Source organism: Enhydra lutris, unplaced genomic scaffold (assembly GCF_002288905.1).
Source record: "Enhydra lutris kenyoni isolate GAN:26980312 unplaced genomic scaffold, ASM228890v2 scaffoldscaffold16, whole genome shotgun sequence".
In the NCBI taxonomy this organism is placed as follows: Eukaryota; Metazoa; Chordata; class Mammalia; order Carnivora; family Mustelidae; genus Enhydra; species Enhydra lutris.
Genome location: NW_019154100.1, coordinates 4150057 through 4172373, shown reverse-complemented (window position 1 = coordinate 4172373; position 22317 = coordinate 4150057). Strand labels below are relative to the sequence as shown.

At 39.5% G+C, this 22317-nt stretch overlaps 1 protein-coding gene across 2 annotated transcripts; it reads left to right on the top strand.

Moving 5' to 3' along the window:
- The first annotated feature begins 564 nt into the window (after positions 1-564).
- LOC111147264 (lanosterol 14-alpha demethylase) lies at positions 565-22317 on the top strand. Of its 2 annotated transcripts, none has more exons than XM_022503202.1 (10): positions 565-905; positions 3158-3256; positions 6742-6918; positions 8110-8236; positions 9784-9958; positions 11736-11855; positions 12501-12696; positions 13909-14004; positions 15177-15345; positions 21363-22317. In XM_022503202.1, exons 1-10 carry the CDS (start codon positions 732-734, stop codon positions 21539-21541), a joined length of 1512 nt encoding a protein of 503 aa, XP_022358910.1. In that variant the 5' UTR covers positions 565-731; the 3' UTR covers positions 21542-22317. The 2 variants fall into 2 exon arrangements, with proteins under 2 accessions (XP_022358910.1, XP_022358909.1); XM_022503201.1 differs by having other exon boundaries at positions 9757-9958.

The following is a 22317-nucleotide window of genomic DNA, read 5'->3' as shown; positions in this document are numbered from 1 at the left end:
TCAGACTGGTCTTAATTGGGGTGGCATGGGACTGACCTCATCGCCCCACCCTTCCGTGTGTAGACGGCCTCTTTCACAATCTCCCTTTTCCCGAGCTTGTTGTCTGTCTCTCCAGTACCTCAGGAGGCGGGCCCTGAAAAGCTCGGTTGCAGCGGGTCGCTTGCCCAGGCCAAGGGCGGTGCTCAAGCTACCCGCCCAGCTGACGCCACATAAGCTGAGATCACCTCACGCGCGAGCGAAGCAATCATAGAGCGCGCCGCCGCCGCTGCCATCCCTCAGCAAACCCCGCTCTGAGATCCCTCCGCCCGCCCTTTCCCGGCGCTGTATCGTGGTGCCTCGCACCCCGGGCACGCAGGCTCAGGTGGCCCGCGATTCTCAGGGGGTGACCGTCTCTTTAGCTTTCGTTCTTTTCTGTCTCTGTACCACTCATTCCATAAGTGCAACCTGTTTTTTTCAGGGCCTCTCTCCTGGCGTAAGGAGACCTCGGCCATATTAAGACCTACTTGGGGGCGTGGTTAGCATCAGGCCCGCCCCGTTCTGTGACGCGCAGGGTGGCGCGCGTGGGAGCCGAGAGTAGGGGGTGGGACTGGGTTTAGTAGGAGACCTGGGGGCCGGGGCCGCCTCCGGATGCCCGTCTACCGGCTTTACTCGCTCCATCGAGTCGGAGGAGCAGTGGCGACCTCGGCCTCCAGCGTCTCTGGCGAACTGTAGTGGCTGAAGTGGCGGTCAGGATGGTGTTGCTGGGTTTACTGCAGGCGGGCGGGTCGGTGCTGGGGCAGGCGATGGAGCGGGTGACCGGCGGCAACCTCCTGTCCATGCTGCTGATCGCCTGCGCTTTCACGCTTGGCCTAGTCTACCTGTTCCGCCTCGCAGTCGGCCACCTGGCCCCCTTGCCCGCGGGGGCGGTACGTGCACCTTAGGGGATCCGGGTGGGGGATGCAGCGACCACTGTGGTCTAAGGGCTAGCGGGGCGAGGACAAAGGCGGCCAAAGTGCTAGCGGGAGTGGCGGCCGCAGCCGTGCTCAGATGAGCGACGGGGGCGGACGCACTGGGGACGGGGAAGTGGCTGCTCCGTCTGCTGCTTGTGGTCGCGACTTACTTGGTCTTGCTGGTTTTGGTGCTGGGGGTCCTGCAATCTGTAGCGATTCTGGCGGTGGCCGCGTGTCTGGTCTTGGTGGGCGTCGTGCTTGCCGCGTTTATGGTCTTAGTGGTGGTTGTGCTGGCTGAGGTGCTGGTGCCCCAAATGGCCGAGGCCAGACTGTCGGCTGTAGCATTGAGCGCCTTGGTGGTCGTCATCTTGGTGACTGCCCTGGTGGGGTTCAGTATCCTTTGGGCTGTAGTATTGCCCCTAATGGTGATTTCTATCTGTACTGGGGGGGGGGCGTGTTTGGTAGGGTGGGAGTGACTGGATTGTCCCTTCTTATGATGCTAAGAAGTGTCAGTTTCTTTAATTTAGTGTTTTTATTGACCACTAGCTTCATACTTACCTAATAATATTTGATGAATGCATCCTTAACCAAACAACACCAAGTAGCTTTTATTTTTTTATTTTAAAAAAAAATTTTTTTTTATTTATTTTACAGAGAGAGAGAGAGAGAAATCACAAGTAGGCAGAGAGGCAGGCAGAGAGAGAGGGGGAAGCAGGCTCCTCGCTGAGCAAAGAGCCGGATGCGGGGCTCGATCCCAGGACCCTGAGATCATGACCTGAGCTGAAGGCAGAAGGCCCAACCCACTGAGCCACCCAGGTGCCCACCAAGTAGCTTTTAAAACTGCCCTTTTACTGAAAATGGAATGTATGAACTTTTGACCAAATCGTTTTTTTTTTTTTAATGTTATTTATTTATTTGACAGAGAGAGATCACAAGTAGATGGAGAGGCAGGCAGAGAGAGAGGAAGGGAAGCAGGCTTCCTGCCGAGCAGAGAGCCCGATGCAGGACTCGATCCCAGGACCCCGAGATCACAACCCGAGCTGAAGGCAGTGGCTCAACCCACTGAGCCACCCAGGCGCCCCTTGACCAAATCGTTTTTTAAAACCTAGGGCATCTAGGGGCGCCTGGGTGGCTCAGTGGGTTAAGCCACTGCCTTCGGCTCAGGTCATGATCTCAGGGTCCTGGGATCGAGTCCCGCATCGGGCTCTCTGCTCAGCAGGGAGCCTGCTTCCCTCTCTCTCTCTCTCTCTCTCTCTCTGCCTGCCTCTCTGTCTACTTGTGATCTCTCTCTGTCAAATAAATAAATAAAATCTTAAAAAAAAAACAAAACAAAAACAAAAAAAAAACCTAGGGCATCTAAAGTACCTTTTTATAGTGAGAAAGAGTTCCTGCTAGTGCTGATCTACTCTAAAATCAGTGGATGAGGGGCGCTGGGTGGTTCAGTTGATTAAGCATCTGGTCCTTGATCTCAGCTCAGGTCTTGATCTCAGGGTCCTGAGTTTAGACCCCATGCTGGGTGTGGAGACTACTTAAAAAGTAAAATAAAATCAGTGGATGAGATGTGTTCTGTTTCCTCATAAATGTAGCTTCTTAAACATTTCACATCTTTCTATACCTCAAGTTACTGTTTGTTTTTTTCTATACCTTCTTTAGGCAAGATTCTGGAACTAAAATTGTGCGTGGTAGTGGTAAAGACAATACAGTTTGATTTTCCTGTTTTTTTTGGGGGGGGGCGGCTAATGGTTAAGAACGTTACTAGAGCCACCAATAAATAATACTAGACATACACTGGACAGTGTTCAGCATGTGTAATTACAATACCTTTGTGTTTGTCTAGTCACTTATACCATGTTTTGAGTTTCGGTTCTTTTTACTATGGCCACTCTCCAAAGATATTTGCAGTTTGGCAGTTTTTAAGTTAGGTAACTTCTTAGTATTAGTGGTAAATTTCATGTGTTTGGTCAGGAAACTAAAAAACTAAAATGGTTATCTCGGGCTGCCTGGGTGGCTCAGTCGTTAAGCATCTGCCTTTGGCTCACGTCATGATCCCAGGGTCCTGGGATCGAGCCCCATAAGGCTCCCTGCTCGGTGGGAAGCCTGCTTCTCCCTCTCCCACTCTCTCTGCTTATGTTCCCTCTCGCTGTCTCTCGCTGTCAAATAAATAAAGTCTTAAAACAGGATATCTCAAAATGAAATCTGAACCCGCAATTTTTTGTCTTCTTTTGCAGAAAAGTCCACCATACATTTTCTCTCCAATTCCATTCCTTGGACATGCCATAGCATTTGGGAAAAGTCCAATTGAATTCCTAGAAAATGCATATGAGAAGGTAAGTCTTCCAAATAATTATAGGAAAAGAAATTTGTGCTTTTCAAACTTTTTTTAAATGGCAGAACATTAAAAAAAAAGTGTAATCTTAGGCTTATCCTGAGTATAGGAAACCAATTAAATTGGAGCTGTTTCTGTTTAAGCTGGCGGGGTCTTGGAGACTCTTGTAACTTTTTCTGTGTCTTGGGTGATCTCTGAGACATCACTGAGGAAAGTTCTGGCAGCTGTGATTTAAAAACTACTTGCTTACTTAAAAAAAAAAAAAAAGAAAAAAACACTTGCCTAAATTTTGTACTTATTGATCATAGTTAAAATTGATACTGATCGATCCTTCTTTTTCTTAACCAGTCCCCTGTGGAATTTTCTAACCTGCTTTACATATCTGTGACTTCAGTTTCACTTGGATGACCCACAGGGTACCATGGCCACTCAGATCTTTGTCTCTCTTCTCTCTAGTGAGCTTTCCAATACCAGTTCAGCCATTTATCCCACAGTCCCATTGTGAATTGTTGTCACTCTTAACTCTTTCAGCTCCACAATATAAATTTAAACACTTTAGTCTTAGACCACAACTTCTTTTCCTGGTTTTCTTCTTCAGCTCCTTCCATTAGAACCATTCTTTGACCTTATTAGATTTTCCAATCCATTGTCCCATTTACTTTCTTCTGACCTGTTAGCTTCTTTTCTTCACTTTCCTTTGTTTTCCAGTTTGGTACAGTGGTCCATCATTTCAGTGCCACTGTGGCCAATACCATACATACTCTGGATCTTTTCATTTTGCTTACCTAGTAAAACCCCAAACTTGTGGGGATTTTTCTTTTTCTTTTCTTCCTCGCACCAGATTAGTTCCTTCCTAACATCATGATTCCCTACCTGAGTGAACTTTGAACACTGCTCAACAATCGTGTTATGCCAAAGTATGTCTGGCATACTTTCTACTCCTCACAATGATGATTCGAACCTTCACTTTTCTAAACTCCTAATTCTTCCTGTCTATCAAAGTAGATGTCTTTGTCTCCTCTTTAGAGATGTAAAACCATCCAAAGAGAAATTTCTCAAGTTCCCACTTTCAAACATCATTCTCTTTTCTTCCTGTTACACTAATTATAAAACACTGACTTTGTACCACTAAGTTCTTTACATAGATTATCTGACTGAAGTTCCACAAAAATCCTTTCAGGTATATCCATTGTATAGATGATAAAACTGAGAAAACAGGTTATATAATTTGTTCTTGGGCTCACCACTGGCTAGTGGCCAAGCCAGGATTTATACATCATCTAATTTCTGAATCTGTGCTTTTAATAATAATAATAAAACATGGTCTAATTTCTGAGTCTGTGCTTTTAATAATAATAATAGTAATAATAATAGTGGTAGTAGTAGTAGTAGAGTAGTAAACACAAGTAAATTTACTATGGCCAACACTCTCTTTTCTAATATATCTATAATATCTATATATATCTACTTATATATCTCTCTGTACACACACACACACATCATGGATAAGGTGATACATATTTAGTCTTGATAATAGGTTCTGTTATTTCCATTTTATGAATGAGGGAAACTGAAGTACAGAGAGGTTAAGTTCTCTGACTGTAGGACCAAGGTCACAACAGCTAACAGGTAGAGGACCTGGAATGTGAACCTTGGTAGTTTGGCTCCAGAATCTTGTGCTCTGAGCCCAGCAGGGGCTATCATGTTGATTTTATACTATTTTGCTTCCTTTTGGAAGTTAAAGTCTCAATCCATCTTTGATCTCAGGAACCTTATGCAATTATTTCTTCTTTGTGTAGTGACTGCCTTCAACTGGATCTTTCCCATTTTCTCTGAAAAATTTTCAAAAGTCACTCATTTAAAAAGACTAGAGCTTCTCTTGACTTACAGGTTTCCTCTCATGCCCCTCCCCCATTAGCAAGTTTTCTGTACTTGCTCTTTCCAAATCCAAATCTCCTGTTTACTTACTCTCAGTCTACCCTAGTCTGTCTGTCAGCCCCTTCACTAATGAGCTCCATGTCCTAGTTTAATGAACTTGACCCCTCAGCTGTATTTGTCACTGGTGACTACTCCCTCCTTCTTAAATGTGTCTTCTCTCATTTGCCCCCTTATTTCTCTGACTGCTTTTTCTCTAACTCATTAGTGGGCTCATGCCTGGGCATTTACTGTTGGGGTTCATGGAAGTTTGGGCCTTGGCCTTTAGTCTTTCCTAGGTGATTTCATCTCTAACCTGTGGCTTCACTTACTAGACATAGCTAGATGACACCCAAAGTAGTATCTCTGGTTAAGGTCTCTTCTCCAGCTCCAGACCTAGATGTCCCAACTTCCATATGATTCTTCCTGAGTTGTCTCACAGGTGCCTGAAATCCAGCATTTCTGAAGGCTAACCCTTGGTTTTTCTCTCTCCAATCCTGGTTGTCTTGTTTTCTCTTCTCACCATTTTTCTGTTTGCCAGAAGCCTAGGATTCATTCTTGATACTTCCCTTTCTCAATCCATTGATGTCTGCAGATTCTCTCTTCAGAATAATTCAGTATCCATCTGCTTCTGTGTGCACTGCCCCATCATTACCACCTGGCAAGTTTTCATCATCAGGTTCCTGCAAGAGGCTCTAACTCGTCTGACATTCCTTCTGCTCTTGTTTCACCCTCCTCCTTATAGGAGCCAGAGGGATCTTTCTTTTAAAATATGCATATATCAGTGTGTCCCTCCCATGCAGTTTAAAGTCTTCTATGGGTTTCCATTGCTTGTAAGAAAAAACTTCCTAATATGGCTTATGAGACTCTGTATGGTCTAGGCCCTGCAGACTCAGCTCTCATCTTGTCCTTCCCCACCACCTGCCGCCCCCCATTAGGATCTTCGTGCATGTCGGGGTGTGTCATCCTTTGAACCTCAGCTCAGGTGGCCTTTCCTCCCTTTGGTCTCCCTTTAATCGGTTCTCTCCTCACGGAGTTGCTTTCCTTCCAATAGTACTTGTCACATTTGCACTTTTACATTTGTTAATGAAATCATTTAGTGTTGGTGGGATAGTAGTAAACTGGGTAACTAAATAAACTTTGGATGTCTTTACACAGCAAGTACAATAGGACAGGTCATAACCTTTGGTGACTCCTGTAAATTTATCTTTAACTTTAAAAAGTCTGTATTCTCAGAGATACTCATTGCAGAATTATCTATAATAAATAAAGAACTGACATATCATCCATATGTCCAATAATGAAAGAATAATTCCTAAAATTATGATGTCTGTGTAAAGGATAGAGAATATTTTCAGTAGAAACTGGAAAAAAGGCAGAATAAAAAGTTTGTATTTCACTTTCAACTGGATGAAAATAATTACAAATTTGGACAAAGACTGGGTGAATAATTGCATTAAAGTTTATGCGTGTTTTAATTTTCAAAAATGTTTTGTGAATTAATGAATTAGTGTTTTGTTTAGGGGTACATATTTTTCAGTATCATCACTATGGCTACTTTTCTTTCTTTAGTATGGACCTGTATTTAGTTTTACCATGGTGGGCAAGACATTTACTTATCTTCTGGGGAGTGATGCTGCTGCACTGCTTTTTAATAGTAAAAACGAGGACCTGAATGCAGAAGATGTCTACAGTCGTCTGACAACACCTGTGTTTGGGAAGGGAGTTGCATATGATGTGCCAAATCCGGTAGGTGACACCGGTATCTTCAAGAAAGACAAATCTGTAATATAATAGTTACAGCTGATAGTATAATATTGTACATTTAGAATGTAGAAATACATTCCTTGGTTCAAAAAATTTGTAGAATGAGAGATTTAAAAGGAAAGGCCTGGGTAACTGATGAGGAATGGGTTATTGTTTTATAGCTGCAGACATGGGCTAAGCAATTTTAAAGGTTGCCTGTACAAAGAAAGAATTGATGATAACTTAGGGCATTGATTCGGGTGGGTAACAAGAAAATCTCATTATTTCATTGGAAGGGCCTCCTATGACTCTACTACCTGAAACTCTAGCATATGCACTCTTTTGAGCTAGAGATTGTTGGCTTTAGAAGTTGGTGTGATTTCTTTTCCCCTCTTAAAGTCAGATATTAAAGTGGTGCAAATTGATGCAAAACACAGATGAGCTCATTGGCTCTGTGGCTTGGTGTGGGCTCTGGCTGAGATCGTACCACACATGACCTAGTATCCTAGTGTAGTGGTTAAGAGTTGACATTAAGTATTATTTCTGGGGATGAGCGAGGTGCGGGGGAATGAATGGCTCCTCAAGGCCAAATGCAAGAACCCTAGAAAATCCCTCTGGTCAAATATATCTACTAATTTTTTCACACTGATGATCAGATTCTTAAAATAGAAATGTCCCAATGGTTTACAACCATTGGTTGTCTCAGTGTGAATTTATTTCAGTCAGACTATATTGAAATTCTCGTTAAACTTCTGGAAGATAGTGAGAAGAATGATAGTTGTTTGGGAATGGAATGGAAAATATATGAAGTAGGATAAAAATGATATGGAAACATAATGAACCTTTGGGGACTTGTGTTAGTATCTGGGTTGGGTTGGGATGCTAGAACATAACGGGATAGGAAAGGGAAGCCCTCGGGTCAGGAGTGGGAAAATGCATATGTAGGAAGGAAAGGCAGTGGGATTCCTAATTTATCATTAGTTGAGGGCCTGCATAGCAGGTATCTCTGTATGTGTTACTTCAGATCCATGTCTGGTGTAGTTTTAAAAAACCCTTTTATTATTTTGATTTCAATATCTTTTTTTAGAATATTGTTTTCTTCAAGTGTTACAGAGTTATAATAACCCAAATGAATCTTCCGATAAAACAAAATTGTGTTTTAATGCTTGGTATTATACTGTTAATATTTTGAAGGTTTTTTTGGAGCAGAAGAAAATGTTAAAAAGTGGCCTTAGCATAGCCCACTTTAGACAGCATGTTTCTATAATTGAGAAAGAAACAAAGGAATACTTCCAGAGTTGGGGAGAAAGTGGAGAAAAAAGTAAGCAAACTGTTTTGGTTTTGCATTTGTCCTAGTATTTCTACCTTTTTTTATGACTAGAAATATAAGAATATATGTGTGTGTGTAATGAAAAACCATCTGCAGCGTATGTAAAAACCACCTCAGATTATTGGAATGAATATGTTTTGATAACCACAGAGTTAAAAAGACCTGAGAGGAAGTGATTATTGCTGTTCACCTAGCAAAAACCTTAGAATGGGTTAATTAACGTCCACGTATTTGTACAAATAGGAGTCATGGTTAAATTTTGAAATAAACTGAACGTAAGACTTTTTGCAAGGTCATTTTAAGACAAAAAGTAAAATAACTTTTTTTAACCCACCACGAGCAAGTAAAAGTCTAAATGATTTAATTTTGTATGTCATACCCTATCTATCTGATATTGTATGGGAATGATTTATTTAATGAAATGAGTAAATTTAAATACATAGGCTTACTCTACCACCAAATGTTACTATATGCTTTCTTGCATTATGTATAGCATATAATGAGTATAACTTGATCTTCTTTGGATACTTATGTGAATCCACTATTTATATTGGACAATAAGTGTTCCTCTCAGAGAAAATTCCCACCCCAAGTCAGGAAGCAACATCTGCCTCACTGGGCATCAAGACCTCTGTGTGGGTCTCCATATTTTGGGTGTGGTCTTCAGTTTTTAAATGGTCCAGAAACTTCATTTTGTTTTTAAGCCACCTAAAGCTGATGTGATATATTTCTAACCATATAAGAAGCTGATGTATAAACCAAAATGCCAACTTAATAAGTATAAGTGAGACAAAGTTACAGCACTAAGAACACCAGAATTTGCTAAACTTCATTGGCAAAACTGCAAAGTCAAGTGATAATTGGAAGTTCATTTGGTAAACACAGAATTAAAGAACAAGGCATTGGATAATTTTTATGACTTTTAAATGTCATCCAAATGTGTTTCCCTGATGTATCTGTCTCCAGTTTGGGATATACCAACTGATGATTAGCAACAGTTTTCTTACATATATAGGCAAGACCTCAAATTTTAGTCCTGGTCTAACTGCTTTTGACCTTCGAACTCCTGTAAGTTTATTGGAAGGAAGTACTTGGAACTCCTGTAACTTTATTCATTTTTTAAAAATTTTTATTTTTAAGTAATCTCTACACCCTGTGCAGGGCTCAAGCTCATGACTCCGAGATCAAAAATCACACGTTCTATCAACTGAGCCAGCTAGGTGCCCCTCACTGTATTCATTTTTATCTTCAATTTATCTTTTCAAGTTGAAGAGTTATGAGTGAGGTCCAGGGATGCCTTTGTGGCTTCCATTTTGGCTGTTCAGAGATGCTTCCCATCATGAGTTTCTTGCCTCTCTTTGTTGTGTCCATGTCTGTCTGTAGGCTCTTTTTTTTTTTTTGAAGATACAAACAGGATATTGTTCGTTCTTGAGTTTGTATTCTCGGTTTTCCTTTGTAATACTTTTACATCTCTAAGAAAGTGAAAATTTCAAAAGACTATTTGGCAGTAGTAATGGGAATGATCTTTTTTCCTCTAGATTTGTTTGAGGCTCTTTCTGAGCTCATAATTTTAACAGCTAGCCATTGTTTACATGGAAAGGAAATCAGAAGTCAACTCAATGAGAAAGTGGCACAGCTGTATGCAGATCTGGATGGAGGTTTTAGCCATGCCGCCTGGCTGCTGCCAGGCTGGCTCCCTTTGCCTAGTTTCAGGTATGGATAAAGACACCGTACTTGCTTATTTAACTGTAGAAATGCTGCAGTGTTGCTATGCTTTGCATTCACCAAGATAAAAAAAATAAACATAAAACAGACAGATTAGGGGAGATTATGAGCCCCCTTCTTCTGTAAGAATTCAAGACAGGTTTTCTTTATCTAGTGAGCTCATTAAAGCTCAGTTTCAGTTGATAAGAGGTCATGTGTTTTGTAGCTGTTCTCATTTAAAACCTATTTATCTCACATATCCCATCTACTCAGAAAGGTCTCCGGGCTCTACCTAACAGTGATACACCCCTCTATGCACTTATTTAAAATATGACCGTTTTATAGTTTTTATGTTTTTATAGTCTGTTGTGAAATTTCTTTGTTTTGAAGTATTAGCGCTTTTCTCACAACTTTACTGTGATTTCCTTAAAGGCGGGGACCATCTGATACAACGAAATATTGCTTATAGGACTTGACATATAGTTTAGTGTCTTGCATATTAGTGGGTTTTCTATACCTGTTGATTCATTTCCGTTCAGGTGAGAGATGGGAGGAGTTAAACTGGTACTCCCTTTTTCTGCTTCTGCTACATAGTTTTGTATAGTTTCAGGTTAAAGAGGGGGAGAAAAAGAGAAAGCCAGGAGAAATTCTCTGGAATTCTTTGGAACTTGTGAAACATTATATTTGTAAGGAACTTTGCAGTTTTCAAAATGTTTTCATCCATAACCTGTAGTGGGGTCTCCAGAAATGTGCAACAAGCCGTTTTTCCCTTTTCTATTTCCTATACGAAGTCAGAAATGCCTGAGCTTGGTATGATAGACCTTTTCCACTTTAGCCCAGTCTTTCTCTGTCTTACCTGAACCAAATGATTTAACCAGATTATTCCATTCCCTTTCTTAAAACAGGCCTTCTGTTTTTCTGGCACTGCTGTGTTCATTATTGGGAAATATCTTCCCACATTGTCTCAGCAGATCCTCAGTAACAGTCTTACAAACACAGCGGAGCAGCAGTTTTTATTGGAAGGCTTAGGCAGTCAGCTTAGGTAGTCAGGTTGCCTGGTTTTAAATTTCAGCTCCACTGCTTTCTGGCTGTGTGTAACATGCAGCTGCCTGTGAAGTGAGGCTAAGAGCATCTACCTCACAGGTCAAAGTGGGTAATTAACTTTCTCAAACATGAGCACTCTACTTTAAAGGTTAAGATTTGGGGACCTGAAGTTTGTTTTCTGACTATACTAGTATTTTTGCCCCTATAAAACCATGTTGTCTCAGAAAATCAAAAGTAGAATCAAATCCTATATACTGTAGTTGTGTTCTAAATCCTAGATTTAGATCATCCTAAATAAATCTTAGGTTTATTTAAATTCTGACTCCTACAGAAAAACCAGAATGACTCTCCATCTTTTTCAAAAATTAATTTGGTTAAAATTGGAATTTCGTTAATTTAAAGGAGTATTCTTCTGTTAAACTGGAAAATGGTTCTAAAGCAATAATCATAAGTCTTGTTTTAGACCTTGTGTTAGAACACAGGAAGTATATTAGGAATCAGGGATATATATATTAGGACACATTTCTTGCCTTTAAGGATCCTAGAAATTTCTCACTGTATGAGATTTTTACAGCTTCTCTTTTTCTTTTGGTTCTGAATTTTTTTTATCAGTTGTTTTATTAGAGTCATTTAAATTAGTTAAATAAGGTTGCTGTAAGCGAGGTCCTGGTTATTTTCAAAATGAATCTGATGCCAGAAAGTATGACATTATTTTTTAGTCATTTTTGTCTTTGAATTGCAGACGTAGGGACAGAGCTCATCGAGAGATCAAGAATATTTTCTATAAAGCAATCCAGAAGCGCAGACAGTCAGAAGAAAAAATTGATGACATTCTCCAAACTTTACTAGATTCTACTTACAAGTAAGAGCTGTTTGGATCACATGTTAAGCCAAAGCAGGAAATTGTATATTAAAACAAAGTTAAATATGTCCAGTTAAAAAGTAGTGATGTTGACAAAATTAGTAGCTATGAGCCTTGGGCTTGTTAAATGGATGAGACACGAATTACTGGGATCCCATCGCCTTCCTGGAGCCTGAGGACCACACATGGGGAAACATCTGCTGACAAATCACAGCAACATCTTTTGTAATGAAAATCATACTTTTCTTTTGTCTGTCTCTTTCCCCTCAGGGGAAAAAATTCTCATTTGTGTTGGGCAAATGCAAGACTATTACACCTGAAAAATTCACTCACTATGACCCTTTATTTAAATGTGGAGCATGGCGGCATCTGGGTGGCTCAGTAGGTTAAGGCCTCTGCCTTCGGCTCAGGTCATGATCCCAGGGTCCTGGGATCGAGCCCTGCATCGGGCTCTCTGCTCGGCGGGGAGCCTGCTTCCCTCTCTCTCTCTGCCTGCCTCTCTGCCTACTTGTCATCTCTGTCTGTCAAATAAATAAAATCTTAAAAATGAATGAATGAATGAATGAATGAACGAACGAACGAACGAATGAGGAGCATGGAGTGGTTCTGCCGAACTGTTAAATTCGTGTGTGACTCCTTCCACAGGGATGGGCGTCCTTTGACAGATGACGAAGTGGCGGGCATGCTTATTGGACTGCTCTTGGCTGGCCAGCACACATCCTCAACTACTAGTGCCTGGATGGGCTTCTTTTTGGCCAGAGACAAAACACTTCAAGAGAAATGTTACTTAGAACAGAAAACAGTCTGTGGAGAACATCTCCCTCCTTTAACTTATGACCAGGTGTGTTGCATTTTTCCTTTCATTGCTTTGTGACTGCAGTATATAATGAATGGCTAGTTTTTAAAGGGGACAATTTGATATATTCTATTTACTATAAATTAAATTGTTTAGCTTCTTTTAGAAAATTCCCCACAGACCTCCGTGAACTGTCTTAACATTGGATTCAGTTTGCTAGTATTTTGTTGAGGATTTTTGCATCTGTGTTCATACAGAATATTGATGCGTAGTTTTATTATGAGGTCTTTGACAGGTTTTGGTGTATGGAGAAATGCTGGTCTCAGAGAATGAGTTTACAAGTGTTCCCTCCCCTTTTATTTTTTTGGAAGAGTTTGCGAAGGATTGATAATCCTTCTTACATGTTTGGTTAGAATTCACCAGTGAAGCCATAGGAGTCTGTGCTTTTCTTTGTGGGAAGTTGATTATGTGTTATACATCTATTCAAACGTTTTGTTTCTTCTTGAGTCTTTGGTTTTGTCCTTCTAGGAATTTGTCTATTTTCTTCTAGGTTACCTAATTCATTGGTTTACAGTTATCATAGTATTCTCTTATAATCCTTTCTATTTCTGTAAGGAGTGATGGCTCTTTCATTCCTGATTTTGTAACTTTTAAAATAATAACTTAATTGATACATAATTTACATATTATAGAATCAGTCCATTTAGAGTATATAACTTGCTATTTTTTGATATATCAGAATTGTGAAAACCATCACAATTTTAGGACATTTAAATCACTACCAAAAGAAAGCTGGTACCCATTAGCAGTCAAACGCTCCATTTCCCCACCCCTGGCTACCACTAATCTACTTTTTGTCTGTATGGATTTGCCGTATCCTGGACATTCTCATATAAATGGGATCATACAATATGTGGTCTTTTGTGACTGGCTTCTTTCACTTAGCATGTTTTCAGGTTTCATACATGTGGTAGCATGATTTTTGCTAGTGTTTTCATTTTTTAGACAAGTGGATTTTTGCAGGCCTTTACTGTGCCATTCTTCAGGGTGATTACGGCTTATACTGATGGAATCTTGGCCTCTTTCCCTTGTTCACCATGGATAATGACAGAATGAGATAATCTCAGATACTGAACCAGTTATCTCTGCACTTCTACTGCAATATAATCTATTTTATTATAACCCAGAAATTTAAACACATACTGCTGAAGTAAATTAAGATATTTCTAAAACTCGGGAAATGTTTTCCCTTTTCAGCTGAAGGATCTAAATTTACTTGATCGCTGTATAAAAGAAACATTAAGACTTCGACCTCCTATAATGACCATGATGAGAATGGCCAGAACTCCTCAGGTGAGTCTCTTGGTTAGATTTCCCTTTCCATTCCTATTTAATTTATCAAAAAGAAGAAAAATATAACAGCAAAGAGAATTTTTTAAAAAGATTTATTTATTTATTTAATGGACAGAGATCACAAGTAGGCAGAGACGCAGGCAGAGAGAGGAGGAAGCAGGCTCCCCGCTGAACAGAGAGTCCGATGTGAGGCTGGATCCCAGGACCCTGAGATTATGACCTGAGCCGAAGGCAGAGGCTTTAACCCACTGAGCCACCCAGGCGCCCCACAAAGAGAATTTTTTAAATTAAAAACGTAGAATAATCATTCCCATATAATTTCAATTTTTTATGTTCTAATATATAATTACATATTCTGATTATATAGATAATTTTATATAATTAAAAAGTATACATGCTAATCTGTTCCCTGCATTTTTATTTAACAATTAAGGTTTTTTGTTTTTGTTTTTTTTTAAAAGATTTTATTTATTTATTTGACACAGAGAGAGCAAGGGAGGGGACACAAGCAGTTGACTGGGAGAGGGAAAAGCAGACATTCTGCTGAGCAGGGAGCCCGATGCAGGGCTTAATCCCAGGACCCTGGGATCATGACCTGAGCCGAAGGCAGACGCTTAACGACTGAGCCACCAAGGTGCCCCGACAATTAGGGTTTTCAAAATGGTAGTATAAGGGCGCCTGGGTGGCTCAGTGGGTTAAAGCCTCTGCCTTCGGCTCGGGTCATGATCCCAGGGTCCTGGGATGGAGCCCTGCATCGGACTCTCTGCCCAGTGGGGAGCCTGCTTCCTCCTCTCTCTGTGCCTACTTATGATTTCTGTCTGTCAAATAAATTTAAAAAAAAAAATGGTAGTATATTTTTCTCCCCTGGTTTTTAAAAAAGCTTGTTTTGTTAAAAATTCTGTTAGTGTAGAAATATACAGATCGGATTGTGAAAGGCTCATTGATATCCCTCTGCTACCTCTGAGGTATTATGGCTTTTTAAAGTTTTCAGCCCAGTGTTGGGTCACTTGGAAATCATCTTGAGTGAAAATAATTTTTAGCTGGCCTATCATCTAGCTAGTTTTAAAAATATATGTGTATCACATGTGTTAATGCTTTATTACATAATAGTCTGGTTATCTGGTAAAATAGTTCTTATATTATCTAATGAAATGTGTTGGTTTCATTTGTAGACTGTGGCAGGGTATACCATTCCTCCAGGACATCAGGTGTGTGTCTCTCCCACTGTCAATCAGAGACTTAAAGACTCATGGGTAGAACGACTGGACTTTAATCCTGATCGCTACTTACAGGACAATCCAGCATCAGGAGAGAAGTTTGCTTATGTGCCATTTGGAGCTGGTAAGATACCATTTTACATTTGAAATGTTTGTTCTGATAATATATTTATGTCTGTCAAAATAATCCATATGAATTTTATTTAAAAATATCTTTTCCTTTCCTCATAGGGACATTCCTGTCAACATTTGTAGGAGTATAATCTTTGCCAAATTGGAAAAAGTATTTTCTTTGTTCTAAAGGAAATAGCTCAGTGAATCCTTATATAATGCCCTGTTACCTTCTGACCAATTTAGTTTTTTCAGGTTTAATTTTTATAGTACACCCTGTTCTCCCTTATAACAGTATTTAAAGCTCTTTGTGAATTATTTTAAAGAGCCACGGAAATTAGCACACCATTTGGGCAATTATTTCAGGCTAAACATGGTAAGAGATTATCAGTGTTTGAGAAAAGAGCAAAAGCAGTCTTATTAAAATTGAAGCTTTTCTGGATTGTTAGTCAACTTTTTGGTGCTCTGTCTGTATCCTTAGGATAAAATGGTCTTTAAATTTGGGCAGGTCTTGCATAGGTTTGCAAACTTATGCATTTCAGTTACCATCCTTAAATTATGCAGGCAGACCCTTGTTCCTGCGATAATCTCTCTCTTCACTGGTACTCTACAGATTAAACTACGTTTTATGACTTCTTGTTTAGCCTTTCCAAAGAGATTTGAAGTGGCACAACTTTTTTTTGTCATTGGTCACACTGTCTCCATATGTAAAGGGAAGTATAAAGTACTTTAGGAACTTCAGATCTTATAACTTTAATAAATAAATTTAATAATATGGTATATAACATCACATATGAAAGAGTCGTAGATTGTTCAAACAGTTGGAAGGGGCATTAGTTCTGTGGCCCAAAGTCTGCCCCAAAGAGGAGTCATTTCTAAACTGCTAATTGCCTGGGCTGCGCTTGAACTTTTTTAGATAATAGATTGCTCAGTTACCTTCTGTGGCAGCTCATTTTGTTCTTTGGACAGATTCCATTTTTAAAAACTTAACATTAAATCTGTAATCTGGGGGCACTTGGCTGGCTCAGTTGGTAGAGCATGTGACTCTTGGTCTCAGGGTCATGAGTTCAAGCCCCCATGTTGGGTGTCGAGCCTACTTAAAAAAAAAAGTTGTAATGTTTCCTTTTAAAATTCCATTGTGTTTAAAACATCCCCTAGTTGTTTTCTCTGAAATTATACTGTATATCTTTGAGCTATCTGAATATAGGATATAATGTTCCCTCAAATTTTTCACCATTGTGCTAGTTTCCTAGGGCTACTGTACCTCCCACAGACTGGGTGACTTAAAACAATAGACATTTATTCTTCCACATTTCTGGGAGCTGGAAGTCTGAAATTAAGATGTTGGCAGGCCTTACTCTTCCTGTTGGCTCTAGCGGACAGTCTTTCCTTGCTTGTCCCAAACTTCTGGTGGCTCTTGGCCATTTTTGGCATTCCTTGGCTTGTAGCTATATTGCTCTCATCACTGCCTGTCTTCATTCACTTCGCCATCTGCCCTGTGGGTGTATCTCTGAATCTGTGCATGGCTTTCTTTGAAGGACACACCAGCATTGGATTCAGAGCTCACCCTAACCTGGTATGACTTCATCGTAACTAATTATATCTGCAAAGTCTGATTTCTGAGTAGATATGAATTTTGGGGGGACACTGTTCTACCCTATATGATCATCATGTTAAACAAGTCCCAATTTCTTTAATCATGACTTTGTAATTGTATAATTTTTTCTGTGTTGGTGCATGTAGCATGTAGCTTATTCATTGTCATATTACCTTTGTGAATCATCAGAATTTATCCATTTTTCTATTAATTCATAGTTAGGGTACTTCTAGTTTCCTGCTATTAAAAATAATCCTTTAGGGCGCCTGGGTGGCTCAGTTGGTTAAGCGACTGCCTTCAGCTCAGGTCATGATCCTGGAGTCCCGGGATCGAGTCCCGCATCAGGCTCCCAGCTCCACGGGGAGTCTGCTTCTCCCTCTGACCTTCTCCTCGCTCATGCTCTCTCTCACTGTCTCTCTCTCTCTCTCAAATAAATAAATAAAATGTTTAAAAAAAAATAATAATAATCCTTTAATCTTCCTGTGAGTAAGCCAACCCTCTCTTTAGATGTTATATTTGCATATGGAATGGTTTGTAAACACCCTTCTTAAATAGGGCTCCTAGAAGTAAGTGCATTTATGGGCCATGCAGCACTGTGCTAGTAATACGCATTTTAAAATTTTTCCTCTATTTAATCTTCACAACCACACTATGATTGTCATAGGGCTAGGGACTGTCATTTATTTTTCAGAAATGGAAACCAAGGCTTAACAAGGCTTTTTTCAATTCCAGTAATTTGATCTTTTTGTATTCCCTGAAAAGCCATCTTTTGTTACTGAGCTTACTACTTTATGAGGTTTTGGTAGGCTGGAGAGATTGGAAGGCATTAGTCATTTCTGGCCTAAATATTTCTGATACCTTTTTTTATTAAGTTTGTCTCTCTGGCTTTTATATATAACCTTTTAAAAATACATGAATTATATTTCCTATTATTAAAATTCCCCTGACATTTTAATAAAAATTTCAAAGCAAAGTCAAAAGAATTTTATATTGAACATTCATATACCCATTATCTAGATTCTGCCACTGACATTTTACTTATACTTGTTTTATCACATATCTATCCATCACTCAATTTACTTATCAAGTGCATTTTAAAGTAAACTATATATACATCAGTATATTGTCACCCTGCATTTTTCAGCAAGTATATAATAAACTACAGTTCAGTATTCTAGTTTTGATGTAAGATTTTACAGTGAAATATTCAAGTCAATATTCATTGTTTTGACAAATGAATAACCTCAACCAAATCTGATTTTTAAAATTGTTATTGTTTCCCAGTCCTGTCTAAAAACCTTTGCCTGGCCCCAAGCTATGAAGACATTCTCCTCTATTATTTCCTATTAAAATTTGATGGTTTGGGGCACCTGGGTGGCTTTGTTGGTTAAGCATCTGCCTTTGGCTCAGGTCATGATCTAAGGGTCCTGGGATCAAGCCCTGCTTGGGGCTCCCTGCTCAGTGGGGAGTCTGCTTCTCGCTTTCCCTCTGTTCCCCTCCAACCCCCGCTGCTTGTGCTGTCTGCTCTCTCTTGTGCTTAATAAATAAAAGCTTAAAAGATTTTTTTGATGGTCTTAGCATTTATGTTTAGGTCTATGATCATCTGGAATTAGTTTTTGAGTTGGTGTGAGACAGGAATTGAAGGTTTTGGTTTGTCGTTTTTAAAAAGATTTTATTTATTTGAGAAAGCAAGCAAGAGAGTATACATTGGGGGTTGGGGCAGAGGGATAGGGAGAAGCAGGCTCCACACTGAACAGGGAACCTGATAGTGGGCTCTATCCCAGGACCCCAGGATCATGACCTGAGCCGAAGATAGATGCTTAACCAACTGAGCTGCACAGGCACCACCTCCCCTTTTTTTAATGTTAGATACAGTTATTCCCATTGTATAACTGTGGGTTATACACAGTTATATGTGTGTGTATAAGACTTTTTCTTCCTTGGCTTGCTTTATTTACTGACTTTGCTGATAATCAAATAACCATAAAAGTATGTCTTCACCCTTTGCTGTGTTTCATTATTCTGTTTGTTGAGCCCTGTCCAGGACCACATTGTCTTGGTTGCTGTGGAAGAAAAAGAACCCCACTTTCTACTCTACACTCTACTTCTAACAACATTTCTGGCCACCAAATGTTTGGGTGTTTTTCCCATATGAATCTTCTATGGACACCCACTTGGGTGTCCTGCAGTTCAACTCAGTTCTGACACTATCCACCTGGGGTAATCACAGACCCCAGAGGTTAAGGGTGTAGGTCCCACAAGACTCCCCCTTGCCCTCCATCACCTCAGATACCAGTTGCAAGTCCAGTTTGTCTCCTGTTCTTCTGACTGCTGAGCTATAAATCAGTTTTCTTGGTCTCCTCTTTGGGGTGCCACAGCTTCTTAAAATGGCTCACAGAACCCAGAAAGCAGTTTATTTACTGGATTAACAGTTTATTACAAAGCGGAGGGATACAACTCAGGAAGAGCTTATTGAGGAGATGCATAGGGCAAAGTATGGGGAAAGGAGCACAGAGCTTCCATGCTTTCTGAGAATGCCACATTCCCACCATCTCCATATATTCACCGCTCTGGAAAGCTCTCTGAATACAGCTCTCAGTCCTCCATACTATAGGGGTGAGGCTTCATTATGTAGGCATAATTGATTAAACCTTTGGTGATTAATTCAATCTCCAGCCCCTTTTCTGTCCTGGAGGTCAGGAGTTAGGACTGTAAGTTCTAACGCTTTAAGCACATGGTTGGTTCCCCCGGCAGCCAGGCCCTACTCAGAGGGGATTTCTAGAAGTCCCCTCATTTACAAACCCAGGTGTGGTTGAAAGGGGCTTGTTTTGAATAACAAAAGTCTTTTTCTTTTATTGCTCTTTGCTCTTAAGAAATTCCAAGGTGTTTGAGGAGCTCTGTGCAAAGGATGGGAGAAAGAGCAAATATTTATTATAAACCACAGTATCACAGCTGTTGTACCTTTAGTATTGAAGTCAGACTTGAAGTCAGTTTAAGTCTTTGAACTTTTTTTTTTTTCTCCCCAAGACTGCTCTGGATGTCCTAGGTCCTCCTTTGCATTTCTATATGCATTTTTAAAAAATGTTCTCATTTGAATTCCACTTAGTTAACATTACAGTGTAATATTAGTTTTAGGGGTATAATATAGTGACTCAACACTTCCATACAACGCCCGGTGCTCATTACAACAAGTGCATACCTTAATCCCCATCACCTATTTCTCCCTTTCCCCCTACCCACCTCCATTCTGATAACCTTTAGTTTGTTCTCTATAGTTAAGAGTCTGTTTCTTGGTTTGCCTCTTTTTCCCCTTTGCTCCTTTGTTCTTTAATTCCACGAGTGAAATCCGATGGCATTTGTCTTTCTCTGACTTATTTTGCTTAGCATAATAGTTTCTAGCTCCATTCATATTGTTGCAAATGTCAGGATTTCATTCCCTTTTTTTTTTTTTTTAAGATTTTATCTATTTATTTGACAGACAGAGATCACAGGTAGGCAGAGAGAGGAAGCAGGCTGCCCACGGAGCAGAGAGCCCAACGAGGGGCTTGATCCCAGGACCCTGAGACCATGACCTGAGCCGAAGGCAGAGGCTTTAACCCACTGAGCCACCCAGGCGCCCCAGGATTTCATTCTTTTTATGACTGTGTAATACTCCATTGTATATATGTACCACACCTTCTTTATCCATTCATGTTTATAGATACTTGGGCTATTTCCATAATTTGGCTACTGTAGGTAATGTTGTCATAAACATTGGGGTGCATGTATCCTTTTGAATTAGTATTTTTTATCCATTTGTTTTTGAATCAATTTGTCAGTTTTTATGTGTATATAACCTTTTAAATTTTGATCGTGGTATGTGTTGCTATTTTGATTTATTAAATCCCTTTTTCTTCCATTGTTCTTTTGAAATGGCATTTAAAGTTTTTTTTTAAAGACTGTATTTTTAAGTAATCTCTACGCCCAGTATGGGGCTCAAACTCACAACCGTGAGATCAAGAATTGCACACACTCCCCTGATTGGCCAGCCAGGTTGCTCCTGGCATTTAAAGTTTTGATTGACTTTTAATTAGGGCTCTCGGTACAGAAGCTAAGAATATTCTAGTGTATTTCCAAAGTAGATTGTCATCATAGATTTCAAATCTTACATATATTTAAACTTAGATGTGACATTTCAAAAAAAAGCAATTAGAAGAGTCATTATATAATTATCCAGGTGCTGTTTCCCTTAAAAAAGAAACCTTGAAAATCTGAGATTTTTATTAACTTTTATTTTACATTCTTCTTTTATGTGAAAAGAATATGTCATCTTTCCCCTATATAATCTCTATATCTGCTATCTCTCCAAAGTGTAAACAAATTTATCACTCCAGGAGAAAAGATGGGAAAAAGAATTTCAATTGATTCTTAAAAAATTTTCCTTTTTTTAACAGGACGTCATCGTTGTATTGGGGAGAATTTTGCCTACGTTCAGATCAAGACAATTTGGTCCACTATGCTTCGTTTATATGAATTTGATCTCATTGATGGATATTTTCCCACTGTGAATTATACAACCATGATTCACACCCCTGAAAACCCAGTTATCCGATACAAACGAAGATCAAAATGAAAAAAGGCCACAAGGAACTAACATGTGAAACATCACTGTAAACCGCAAAAGCATTTGAAGAGAATGAAGTTTACAAAACAACTCTGGGTGTATTTTTTTTTTTGAATTTTAAAGGACAACTAGCTTAACTTACAGTTTTTATATTTTCTTAACTGAATGGTTCCATCAAATCTAATGGCATTTCAGATACTTCCTAATAGTTTTATGATGGCTATTAAGGAAATCAAACTCACTAGTATGAAATTATTTAGGGGGATCTTGGTAATTGACAGATTCTAAACACAGTTTCCAGGTATTAATCTTAACAAACATAGCTCTTGGAAAGTAGGTTGGGGGTATTTACATCTTAGACTAGATCTGCAAGTAGAAAAAAGCCCAGAGGCCCAGGGAGATACTTGGAAACTCAGGTTATCTATTTACTGAGTAATGTTTGTGTGTGTGAGTGAGGATGGGTGGATAGGGAACTCCCATTTAAAGCCTTTGATAAAAAAGAATCTCATCAGTTGTTTTGGTATGATGATACCCAGCGAAGGTGGAGCTATGCTGTAGAAAAATGTCCTTTGAAATTTTAACTGGTAGAAGCATTGTCTCCAGGAAATAAACAGATCTGATGATGACTTAGTAATTATGTTTCCTAAAAAATAATAATACTAAAGAATGCACAAGTATCTTAATCTAATTACTAAATGCTATATATTTGTCTATCTGATAAATTTCTATCTGGTTCCACATGGTGACATAAATGTGAAAGCCTGAAATAAAGTCCTTAAGGAATA

Bases quoted from the DNA above. Each gene is read 5' to 3' on its own strand.
- LOC111147264 (XM_022503201.1), top strand. From the start codon at position 732: ATGGTGTTGCTGGGTTTACTGCAGGCGGGCGGGTCGGTGCTGGGGCAG. The intron at 11,856-12,500 runs GTAAGAGCTGTT...CTCCTTCCACAG, and splicing joins TTACTAGATTCTACTTACAA to GGATGGGCGTCCTTTGACAG. The intron at 15,346-21,362 runs GTAAGATACCAT...TTTTTTTAACAG, and splicing joins TTATGTGCCATTTGGAGCTG to GACGTCATCGTTGTATTGGG.